Here is a 13,381-nt window from a genome sequence, read left to right as displayed (position 1 = left end):
ATTATAAAATAAACATTGATATTTTATTTATGTTTGTTGGGGTTATGACAAGTTTTTACTAATGGCTGCATTTTAAGGTACAAATAAAATTATTGCAAAGAATTTAAAAAGATAACTTTTCACAAAATTTGTTTCACAAGATCATGTCATGTCTTCCTCGGGAATCCGTGATTTTATCTACCATTCACTTTCACGTCATACTTCATTCTCCTTACAACCCTTTCTTCGTTCATAACATACGCCACATTTTATCACACTTAAGAATTTGATTCATTGGGCGTCATCATTGGACGTATATCATTATTTTTTTTTACTGTATATTGTTTCTTTACATTGTATCTTTTTTATGTTAGAATTTTTAACCTCACTAGGACAAGCTTATGTTGAGGTTAATAATTTTATCAAAATAATAAAAATAACACAAATATTATACATTAAGGCGATGCAAAATCATGTGTTTTTGGTTTGATAATTTGGTCGTCTAGAAATGTTTCAGATGCTTTAATTAAATACTGCGAGTAGAATACATCTCGGCCTTTGAAATAATCGAGTATTTTTTAGATAAGTCTTTTTATAAGCCCAGAAAAAAATAATGTAAATGCCTATGAAAACTGCTTTAAAGTTCAAAATCTCCTACTTACGAACCCATTTTCGGTTATGATTTTATTGTATAATGTGGAAAATTAAGTTATTTATAAAATGATCGAAAAAAATAAATATTTATGCCTGAACATCCACAAAATAAAATAAAAGGCACTTTTTGGCCATGTTTCATGTTTAAACCTTATCGCCATTTACGTAATTGTTGATAGCGGCTCAATTTAAAATATTACACGACGTAGTGCATTGCCTTAAGAGAACAATATTGTTACATTAACGTTGAACGTCGAATTGGGTACCTACATGCCACATGGTACTAATGATTAATCTAATTCCAGCCAATATCATTACAGTATAATGTAGTAAACATGTAGGGTGACCATGACATTGATATTTAATTGCAAGAAAAATATAATAAACTATTATTTTAAAAAGGAGAGAAGAAAAAAATTACATTATAAAAGGAAAAGGATGAAAAAATATACACATTATGCCATAAAAAGGACAAAGATGAAAAAATGTTGGAAATCCTCGGCTAGCACAAATAATTTAACATTCTTTTTAAAAGTACACAAGGAATTTGACGACTTAAGGTGTTCTGGGAGGCCATTAAATAGAAGTGCAGACTGGTACAAATAATCTCTTTGCCCACATCAAGATTAGTGTGAATTGCCATTAAGTTCAGACCAGAGCCAATTCTTGTAGTACAAATTTGCTGCGTTCTTTTCGCAAAACTAATATTGTTAAAAAATCTGCAAAGCGTTTGTGTGATAAATAAGATATTACATTCCTTATAAAGTAACTGTGTAGGATATCTGATTTTATTTCTTGTACATAACTTATCATATTATTGCTGTTAAAAAATACAATATTTCGACTTTAATACTTAATCGTATCTCAATTAAGTGCAGAGATATAGCGTTAAGTCTTTCTCGAGTATCACCGACACTTTCTACCATTCAAACAACTTCTTAAACACTCCTGGCACTAATCAGACCAAACCTACCGTAGTTTATTTGATAAATAGGGCACACACGGACTTTTCATTTTTATTTATATAGATATTTATTCCTTCCTTTATGTTATTTTTGCTTGTCTGGTAGACCCACAGACATAGGAATTAATAGACGAGAAGATAATGGCGAGGGGTAAAATCAACTGTTGAAGAACGAAGGGAGTGAAGCTGACTGTGATTCGTCAATAAATCAATCTGACAGTAAATAGGCATCTCGCATTATAATATCACCAATTACTTCTTAAAAGTAAAATCTGCTTTTGAATGAATAGACATTTTTACATGGGAGCGCAAATTACTCGCCACATTATGAACAAATTTGCGAAGTCCAAATTCGGCAAAAAAATTCGGTTCCATTTTCAGAGTCGAATATTTCGTTTAAGTATTTAGTTAAGACACTTTTATAAATGTTCATAATTTACTTCCCAGCAACCAACCAGCTTTGTGTTTCGCGTCCAGACGTTTCTCGATGTGATAGTAACAACTGATTCATATTAAACGATGTGAATATGCTTAAAATAAAGTAAAATAATGCTTATATATGGAATGTAATACGACAATTGGGTTTATTCTCTTTTTCACATCTATTTTTACAAGTTTTCATAGTACAAGTCAACATTTTGCCGTGTTATTTCGTAAAATGAACCGATGATGCCTCGACCATAGTTCGCACAAGAATGATGACGTCACGTTTTCAAATTTCGTTTTGAAAAAAAAGTACTTGGTTTTTGTTGATAACTTTCATATATTATTTGTAGTAATAATAATACACGAATACCCAAATACGCCACTTATACACCAGTACGTAGTCACTGTTTTTTTTTATACTCTTTCTTATATGGCAATTATTTTTCTTATATGGCAACAGTGGCCGACAGTGGCAACACTGACACAAGAAATTTGACATTGACATTTCAAATGATAATTATAAAATACTTATCATTTCAAATGATGATTATAAAATACATAACATTTACATGATATTTACAAAGATCAGGTAATTATGAACTATTCCGACACACAAAATACATACTATTTAACATGAATTTATTTATTATCCCATTCACATATTCATTATTTCTTGATTCAATTGAATCGAAGTATTGTTTTCGATAAGTGTGACGGAAAAGGCAATATTTACGAAAATACATGTGCATGGAGTAAATTGTTAAGGTCAAATAATAGCAATACATAACATAGCGATGCCTTAATCTGAAATTTTGTGTTTTACCGGGTAAGTAGAAGATTACAACGTTAATAATAATTTGTCAAATAACATATTTTAATGATAATAATATTTGTAAGGCGCTGCTTTTGTGAAAAAACACCTCCAAACTTTGGAAATGTACGCTTTGCAGATTAAGGCATCGATGGGCTGTATTCATTGATATTCCATCGTGTTGATCTATAATAAATATTATAAATTCAGGGTGTACTTATACCAAACACATAATAGTATAAGTTGTGTTAAACTAAACACTGAATATATTGGAAAGTAGCTTATAAAAATTTTAAACTTAGGACGGGTTGTTTCGGAGAATTTGAACAATTCATCAAATTTCAACGTTCATTTACGGGTTCTGTGTAAGTCCTATTCAAATTCTGTTATTATATCATTATAGGCTAGTTGCTTGAAAGAACTGAAATAAAAACAGAACTTAAAAATATCTTTCACAGAACTTGAAAATTAACTTTGAAATTTGAAGAATTGTTCAAGTTCTCCGAAACAACCCGTCCTTAGTAGCTGAACGCTGAACTTTGTGTTACACTAACCCTGTTTTACATGTTAATTAATTGGAAAGAGATAATAATAATTTCAAAGTACTTACCACTGAATTCAAAACAGAAATCTTAATAAAAATCACTGTAAACCAACCGAAATTGCCAAAAGTGGAAAGCCAAAAGTGAAAAGCTGAGAGAAGATAATTTCTTATTGTAATGATCATAGACAAAGTCGTAATCTGAAACTTTTAAGAAGTCCCCGGTTTTAATATTTTTAGGAACATACATATAATTTTGAGTTGTCAGTGTTAAAAATAACATTGCTTCATTTATGTACATCAACATTATTTAAGATTCCTGGAAATCCCAAAAATAAAAAAATGAAAATACATTTATGTTCACTGGCAATCCCAATAATATTGTCATGTAAAAAAAATGTTTTGCCAAAAAGTACGAAATTTCCCTAGATTTGTGCTGATTTCGTGAAAATTTCCCTTTTCCCTAGGATTTTTTTTCTACCCTAGATCTAGGGAAATTTCCCTAGACCTGGCAACGCTGCCTGGTAGGAGCCCTGGCAAGTGATACCATTACAAAAAATACCGATATACGTGGCAACTTTACTTGAACGACTGAGATAGAATGAATAATGATTCAGAGCACTCTTGCCACCTAGAATAATATTCAATTATTATTTCGAGGAAAAAATATGAAGGAATATTTATGCAGGGACCTAGAATCTAATCCAAACAAATTTATAAATTATTGATGAAATGAAAATGTTTTTTTTCTGGCAGTTCTTTTCATCTACCACAAACTTTCCAAAATAATGAAAAAGAACAGTAGGTATAGAAAATTAAATAAAAATTGTTATTTTTTTATTTAGAATACTTTGCTGGTGGCCAAAGGAGGAACAGTGGGAACTAACGCAATCTATTTTTTTTTATTTGTTTGTCCACATCAGCGACCCACTGACTGCAAATTTATCGTCGGTGAAGGGCAAGAAGACATTAAATAACAATCAAAGAAAATATGAAGTCATTAAGCGACCTGCTGTTTTCCCTTTTTAATAAAAGTACATTTTATACAATTAATTACCCCCCCCCAAGTAGCCGTTATTTAGAAAAAAGCGAATTGATGTCTTCTTGACCTTATAGTTTTAATAGAAAAAATACTTCATAATGTTTTCTGTCTCGGTTTTATCAAAAATGTGACTTAATGACTTATTGCGCTACACCGACGTTATTCTTTTCACACTGTCATAAGTGGGTTAATATATGGTTAGTATACAAAATATATTTCAACAATAATAAGTAGCTACACACCATATCTAGGCGTGTACCTACCAAACATGAATAACCACAATTTGTAAACTTTCTTCAGGCAAGAAGGTATAAGAAATATTTAAAAAAAAGCTAAAAAATATCCAAATAAACACGACGATTTCGCATTTAAAAAAAGAAAACTTTAATGAACCATTAAAACGACAACCATATTGAAACGGAAACGGAGCCTACAAACAAATTTACAGAGAGACGAAATGCAAAACAAGGAGGGTTTCGCTACGCTTAGTCAACAAAAGTTTAAATGATTTATGATTGTGAACTTGTCGGTTCATTTTTATTGATCTCTGAATATTCCTAGCAAAGTTATAATCTAAAGGATTTAACAAACGCTGTCTCATTACATGACAAATGAAAATCATCCGCATCATGGTTTTTCGTAAGTTCAAAGATTAAGTTCTGAAATATTATCTGTAAGTACTTTGTATGTAAGTATTAACAACAGTAACTTTTCGGCAAACATCCATTGCTATGGAAATATGAATAAAACGCCATAAACTACCTAAACTAAAAGAAAACCTCACTCTTTTAATTATTCAAAGACTTGTAACATTTTGATAGTACCTACTCTTTTGTAATATTATTTTTCGCTACATTTGATTATTTTTTTGTGTTGACGTCTGGTCCGGGCGTACTGGCAACACTTCACATTTAGACAAAAATCGAAAAACATGGCGGCTCGGGAGGCTATGAAATTGGCCCAAAAAACTGTAAAGCCAGTTTTATCTTTAAATGCCGCAGAGGCTCGCCGAAGAGTTTTGAGTTTGTATCGAGTATGGTACAGGCAAATTCCTTACATAGGTTAGTATGTACATATCTTCATTATTAAATTCTTAGTTGTGTTATGGTTATGTCATCAAAATAAGTTTTTACCTTATAAACGATTAAATATCAGTATAAAATGAATAACCACTTATGATTACCCTGTTTCGTTGCATTTTCATTCTGTTAAAAGTATTTTGAAGAGATGTAATAACATCAAATGTCATTTAAGTTTATAGGCTAATGTCAAATTAGTAAACACAAGAAATAAATCGCCATTTGAAAGCTTACTAAACTTAAAATATTGTTCAAATCCTTAGGTTAGCCAATTCGTTTCAGAGGTCGCTGCTTAGGTTATTTTATAAATTGTTGTTTTGTCGAAAATATGAAAATTGTACTCATTAGTTATTCTTCATCAGTAGTACCTAATCTGTTTTTGTACTTTCTCCTACTTTAATACCGTTTTACATGAAAGTAAAATTCTTATTTTGATAAATTTTTCGAATCAAAAAATATATAAATAACACTTGGTTTCAAGTTACTTACTACAGAAAATAACTATTTATGTCGTGGGAGATGGTAAAAGATGCATTAAAGTTTAGTTAGAAGGTTAGGTAACACATATAAATTATTAAAATTAAAATATCCCAGACTAACACCCTAATAACCTATTTACTCCATTAGATATTTATGTTGAAATCAAGTGTTGTTTTTTAAAGAGCTTTTGCATGTAGCAAAATTAACAAGTTTACCCTTCATTTCAACTTAATTAGTACAAGAACCAACTATTTACTTCAGGGAGATGAATAACACTGACAAAATAGGTTATTTAGTTCTTAGTTTGGGTTATTTAAATAATTAGAGTGTATTTAGATTGACGCGGAACATTTCGGCAAATGTCACATCATACTTATAAAATCAAATATGGCGGATGTCATAGATCTTGTATTGTAAATTTTTAACTTTGATTGAAAAAAATGGAACTTTAATGCATCTTTGCGACCGTAAATTTCTTGTTTCAATGAAGTTGAATCGAAGTGTTATTAAAATAATTTGTACATATTCAGAAGTAAGCGGAGAAAGGAAACATTACCCAAATTAGTGTTGTATTTGTATCTACTGAAAATTGTACCATATCAAGTATCCCTATCTGCCTTGAACTTAAAGCATTTCAATAAAAATGTATAAAATGTTTTTATTTTCTAGTGATGCAATATGCCATCCCCAAGAATGAGAAGCAAGTGCATGAAAAACTCCGAGAGATGTTTTATAAGAACAAAGATGTATCAGACATCAGAGTAATTGACATGCTTGTCATCAAGGTACTTTAAACCATTTGTTTATTCATAATTACTGCTCTTAAATTGTTCATTATGTTGGTATTTCCCACTGTTGTGATTCTAAATAGAACAAAGATAGTATTGTATTGTGGATTGCCGCCATTTCTGATAAAATTGAACATTCTCATTTCAAACATGGCTGCATTTAGCATTTATTTCACATTAGGTGGACAGCCGGAAGCAAGTATATATTACTTTTGGTGCCCTTTTTTATTTACTATGATTCAAATTGACATATTTAATTATTTAGGAACAACTTATTTTGAAGGTTATACCTGTGTAAAATATCATTGAAGTAAGAAGAAGATATTGATAAGAATTAATACTTTGAATTTTATGTCAAAAAGGCAAACAGCCTCACTTCCTATTATATTTTCTGAAACCATCTGAAATTAATTTTCAAGATAAATCTATTTGGAAAGGCTATCGTACTTACTATTTGGATATTTTGAAAGTTCACTTTGTCTTATTCAATATCAAAACCTTGAATAGATTTAATTTTGTAAAATATTTGATTAATCCTTTCATTTACAACTAATTCCAACCTTTACATTACTTAATTAATTTTCGTCAGTACTGAAAGTAGTGAAATCCATCAAGCACTCGATGGCCAAATTTCCCTAGAATATTTTGGTATCGTTAGTTCCTAAGAGATATAGGCTATTTTAGCCGATAAAATTATCCAACTACGGATTCTTCAGTAATTCTGGCAGTAACTTTGTTCTCCTCTTCAATAATTACTGCTTCGGGAATCACTTTGTGCTTTTATTCGATTCCGTCAGGAAATCTGTCATGTATAAATCCCGTACACAAAATTCTCCCATTTCGAGAGCACTCCAATCCACCAGATATGACGGAAAATCCGTCAAGATAGCAACACTTTCTAAAGGCCGCTAAAGATATATGTGTAGGTAACGAACAAAAGGTTTGACTTTCTAGGCGGTGGCTTCAGTTATTAAGTACCTGGGCCGGCCGGCCGTCTGTAGACGCTTTAAACTTTTAGATATCCCAACACTCCTTTGTCCTGCAGAATCATTACAAAGAATCCTTTGCAGCTGCCAGCTATCTTTCATCCTTCCTACATGTTCTACCTTGTAAGGATGTTCTGATTTTTGAAATATAGTTTTGGAAGGCTCTATAAAAAGTTGGTATAGCTCGTGGTTGTTCGTCATTTTCCTGGCACCGTTATTTCTTCTTAACTATCCCCCACCGGAGGGGGTAAAGAAAAAATCCTCAATGCAAACAAGCTGCGAGTGTGGTCGTAAGAGGTTAATTACACTGGAAAGTTTTAGTGGCTTCGGTCATTAGCTGGCCCAGTCTCTCATACAGTCTCTGGAGTTGCTTTCCCCAACTTGTTTGGGGCAGCCAACTAGACATCTTCCCTATGGAATATCCGCCAGTATTTTTTAAGAATGTCTCTTTTTTGGCATTCTGAGAACGTGTCCAAGCTACCTGATCTTTTCTGTGAAGAGTAGCAGGAGTTCAATGGTGATCTTGGATCATCTGGTTTCTCACTCGATCCCATAATTATTATAGACTAGCAGTTAAAAACCCGCTCCGCGGGTTTTTTTCTGCTAGGCCCTTCGGGCGGCTCATACTTGGGCTTCGCCCATTTTAAGTGATATTAACAACAGTTACATTTAATAGATATATATTAGAACATTCACAGAGAGAGGGTGAGTATATATATTGTTAAAACACGGAACAGGAAGGAGTTAATTAATAATAACATTCTAAATTTACGCATAATAAGAATGACAGTTGTTTGAATAAATGAAATTTTACGTATTTGTGATGGATTATTTCAAATGAAACACTTTTATTGACTACATGTCTACAACTGATATTAACTGTTATCGTACCTAATATAATTAGCTCATAGGAGACTTGCAGTGCTTAAATATGTGTTACAACCGTCAATGTCTATAAGTTGAATCAATATCGTTTAGTTTGTCACAATTAAAGATAGTTTTAACAAAGTTGACTTAAATAATAGATTATTACATATTGATTAATTGTACCCGTGTTTATGAATAAAAGGAGGGTAATTGTGCGATGACATTAGCAGTCGGTTTAATTAAAAGGTGTTAATTTTACTCCAACTGGTGGTAATTCTTTACCTACAACTGTTACTGTATCTAATAAAGTTTAAAGCTAGATTATATATACACCTTCATCAGGAGAGTAAAAATCTATATATAAAGGTAGATTATTACAATATAGCGCCCCTGAGGTGATATCTCACAAAAGCGGCGCTATGCAAATTGTCCAATAAATAAATAAATATAATGTTTACATTTTATTGTGTATACACCGAAGTCAAAAATTATGTATAGATTGCAATTGGGAAAGAAGAAGTGGAAGGAGGGGGGAGGGGTAAGAGTAGGCTGAGTTTATAATAATTAGGAATTACAATATCGTTAGACGGGAAAGACCAGTTGAGTGGGAAAATATTTAAAAGAGAGTTTATAAAAAAATTCTTGTTAATTATATCTGCTTTTATATTAATATGTTTCCTCATTTCTAAAATTTCAAAATTATTTATAGTGAAGTATTTTAAGACCTGAAAAAAACAAATAGCATATAACCATAAAACAATATATTCATAAGACAAATAGCATTTAATAACGGTTATTCTAATAAATTGATAGTTGAAATACCAAATAAAAAAATTAAACACATTCTCTTCAAACGGTCTTTCTAAAGATAGAAATAAACAATGGCGTAGAATTCTGTTTGTGGATAACGATACTTCTAAAATTATATATATAAACAATCCTGGTACCATTCAACTGGCGTTTTACACTAATAACAATAAAGAAATATATTCTTAATAATAATGGTAGCAAAATTCAAACAAAAAAATCAGTAGTTTTAAAACTCAATTGAGATGATTGTAATTTCTTTTACAAAGGTAGAACCAATAGAAACTTTGAAGTCAGAACTAAAAAATATCGCAGGTCTATAAATGGAAATAGTGAATCTGAGTTTGCAAATAATCTTTTAAATAATGATCACACTTTCGATAAAAATTCAGGTCTTAAAATACTTCACTCAGGATATAAAGCATCGCAAATAAATAATTTTGAAATTTTAGAAATAAGAAAACATGCCAATATAAAATCAGATATAATTAATAAGAAAAAAAAATATAAAAAATAATGATAAATGCCATTACAAAGTGATAAGCTTCCAGAAGAAATCTTCTTATAAAACGCTTGTTAATGGTAAGTAGTCAAGCAAGGCAAGTATTGTGAGCTGCATATTTAAATATTCGCGCCAGGCATTTGGTTCGTTTTTAAACCGCCAGAGGTGCGCTCTGTCGGCCATCTTGAAGAAACGCGTGAATTTTTATAAACGTCAAACATAATCACGTAACTGTGGAGAATTTTCACTGTAATGTAATTAATCCAATGGATTATGAACTTTCTAAAACATATTTTCTTCGATATTATCCAAAAATTATATGAGCAGAAACGATGCTTTTGAAGAAATCTCGTATTATTATGAGGCGATCCTATTTTAGTATGGAATAGTGTCTTAATATTCAAGTTACCCGAAACAGACAATTTTAATTTGACCAATCAGAGGGCCTACACCGTCCAGACGCTGGGACAATAATACTATCAGATTTAAAAAGAAGTGATATTTTTTTTGTGGTATTTGAGATCATAGTTTCCGTCATTGTGCATAGATGGCTCTGGTGACGTAGTAAGTAACTGGTCGGTAAAGTAAATTGCTAGTTCTTCAGTTGAAATAGGCATACGGTGCTATCTCAAGGTCAGATAGACTTTTACATTACTAGAGATGAGACATTAGCCTTCTGGCTATCCAAAATACTCGTCACCATTATATAAGGAATATTTCATTCTAATAAAATGACACAGTGCTTGTTGTGAAGGGATTCATTACAACCAGAATCATCGCAATAATTTTTAAGTAATAAACATCAATTTACGTGCGTGTAAGATTGTAAATTATAGCTCACAATGATGTGATTTAACTAAATTAATAAATTAACATGATCATAACTCACTTTAGTCCATTGTTTATCATTGGCTCGCTCATAGATAATAGAAACGAATGGAGAGATATGGCATTTAAGCATGCCCACTGTTGCTGACCTACAATCAAACTACATGGATTATCTAAGTGGCGGAACCAATTAAAACTATGCATTTGGTGTGTAGGTAGAAACAAAGATGGAGCGCCGCTGTGCGTAGATGTGAATTGCAGTAGTTTGGGTGAACGATGTTGGCGACACTTTTGTCTGTATAATTTCATACTATTAATGGTTCATAATTTCCCTTGTCTACGGATTCGATACTTCCGTCAATGAGTCTTGATGTACCAGTTGCTTGCTTTATAATGTGTATAGAGTATTAATTTTAATTTTGTGTTTATTACAGGGGCAAATGGAACTGAAGGAAACAGCCAAAATCTGGAAGCAGAAGGGTCACATTATGTCATACTTCAAGGAAACCCACGAACCCAAACCAACCGACTTCCTTTCCAAATTCCTGAATGGTACCGATTAAATCATGTATCCGCAAAATCATGATTTGAAAGATTTTAGTCAAAATGTACATAACTAAACGCTATTTTTTTTTTCTCTTTTCCGTTTCTTTCTCTTTTATTTCATGTATTTATTCAAAATATTCACTTTTGAGATTGTTATCAATTTTTTAAATATTTTGTAGAATAACTAGAAAATAAATTATTGTTAATTACAATTCTCTGTTTTTAAATCCCTTTTAATTAAATACAGTATGTATAACCAAAATTACTCTTATTGCTTACTTAGTTGTAAGTCACTATATAGTTACAGAACATGGTTATAAGGCGTATATATCTATTTGTATAGTTGGTGATTTTTCACAAAAACGGCCCTATAAAATTTCACATTATTATTATTATGGGACAGAGCAATTTGGAATAGCAAGATTCAGATGTCATACCAGAAGAATGTGACGATCTTAAAAAAAACAATAATAATAATTAGTGAAATCTTCTTTATGTCGGGCGTAAGAAAAATATACTGATATCCGTAGACCCGTGTGCGAGTCCATGCAATGAGACATTGTGCAACATAACCAGTGGCGGCTGCTAGCTCTAAGGAGCGTTGGAGCAACGCACTCCCAACATATCGGTCAATCTAAAAATAATAATTATCAACCGATAATAATATCACCGACAATCAAATCAAATAACAGTAATACTATATTGTTACTCTAAGAATAACATAAGAATTAAGTTAAATTCAACAGGCTGTGGTTTCTCGTTCTTTGTATTACGTGCAGGACCGGCACTGTGTGGACGCAATTGGTGCAGTCTGCTCCGGATTGTCAAGGCGCTTATAATACTTGACACCTAACAGTTTCAACACACTGCCCGTGAGATCATTTTTCAAATAAACGGTGCAACACGTAAATATATCATATCATCCAAATATTATTGATTACATTGATTACCTATCTGGACGTCTACGTCTCAGGACCCGCCATGATCATGTGTCGTAAGTCACGAGGTGCGAGCAAATTCCAATCGCTCATTGAGAAACAATTATTTATACGCGCAGAGCGTGGATGCTGACCTTTGTATTGAAATTTCTCCGAAACATGAACGGCGCTAGCCAATGCCTCGAACTCTTCGGCTAGATGGCGCCACTTTAGTTTCCAGCTCGTTCACTGATCACTCCAGCAGGTCTAAGCAAGCTTATAAGTTTAAAATTGCTATTCGCAATAATTCCTTTCATCTTTCCCAAGTGCATCTGGTAAAAAAATCCATCAGATTACATTACTACAGTTTGCAAGACAAAGGGGTTAAGTTACCCCTGTAACTTGCTAAAAAAACCAATAGATACGTTTTGCTATTTGTCCTTCACCGCTGATGGTTTACCTGACCTGACGTACGGATAGATAATATAATATTTTTAGTGCACCACCCATTTTTATGAGTACAAGCCGCCACTGAATATAACCTGCATTTTGTTGCACGCATTCATTGTTGATTTCTTACCGACCCTTGACGGAACTGCCTTATTAAAAATTCTGAGTACTGTAATTAATATAAATATGTACATAATACATAGGCTTCGTTGTCAATTTGATTCATATTTTTTTCTTAGAAATCCATCACTTTGTGGCTAGGCTTTATAAATTTTTAATTAATAACTCATGTTGATGCTAACGAGCTGAGTGTTTACTTAATTTATTTTCATTATTAATTATTGTAATTGTGACATGTTGCTATACTATATGCCACCTTTACTATACTAATTTATATCCATGAAAAATCACAGGATGTAACTTGACTTGCGTAGTTCCACTTTAAAAATGGCTTACAAAAGTATGCTGTATGAACACACATTTCTAAAAATGAAGAATTAAAATAATTGTCTGTTAAATATTTTGTATGTAGGTAGGCACTGGCGGTTTTCTGTAAAGACAAACTAGGTAGTATTATAATTTTACCACACTTAGCCCGTCATCCCACTGAGTCGGTACAGAATCGACATAAAAGGTTACCCAGTGCAGAAAAGTAAAGTACGGTTTGCAGCGCAGTGATTGTGGGACTTTTCTGCGCAGTGTCTCTGGTGTTTG

The 13,381-nt window shown here is 32.1% G+C and overlaps 1 protein-coding gene across 1 annotated transcript; it reads left to right on the top strand.

Moving 5' to 3' along the window:
• The first annotated feature begins 5,326 nt into the window (after positions 1–5,326).
• ND-B14 (NADH dehydrogenase (ubiquinone) B14 subunit) lies at positions 5,327–11,512 on the top strand. The gene is made up of 3 exons (XM_089636199.1): positions 5,327–5,478; positions 6,646–6,761; positions 11,189–11,512. The coding sequence occupies exons 1-3, from the start codon at positions 5,349–5,351 to the stop codon at positions 11,315–11,317; spliced, it is 375 nt and encodes a 124-aa protein (XP_089492325.1). The 5' UTR covers positions 5,327–5,348; the 3' UTR covers positions 11,318–11,512.
• The last annotated feature ends 1,869 nt before the right edge of the window (positions 11,513–13,381 follow it).

The sequence above is a fragment of the Hesperophylax consimilis genome, chromosome 10 (assembly GCF_061612785.1).
Source record: "Hesperophylax consimilis isolate HC1 chromosome 10, BYU_Hcon_1.0, whole genome shotgun sequence".
NCBI lineage: Eukaryota > Metazoa > Arthropoda > Insecta > Trichoptera > Limnephilidae > Hesperophylax > Hesperophylax consimilis.
The sequence above is the reverse complement of the archived record's forward strand: the minus strand, read 5'-3'. Positions and strand labels throughout refer to the sequence as shown.

Excerpts from the sequence above, each read along its gene's own strand:
- ND-B14 (XM_089636199.1), top strand. The coding sequence starts at position 5,349 with ATGGCGGCTCGGGAGGCTATGAAATTGGCCCAAAAAACTGTAAAGCCA. Across the intron at positions 5,479-6,645 it reads CAGGCAAATTCCTTACATAG|TGATGCAATATGCCATCCCC; the intron begins GTTAGTATGTAC and ends TTTATTTTCTAG. Across the intron at positions 6,762-11,188 it reads TTGACATGCTTGTCATCAAG|GGGCAAATGGAACTGAAGGA; the intron begins GTACTTTAAACC and ends TGTTTATTACAG.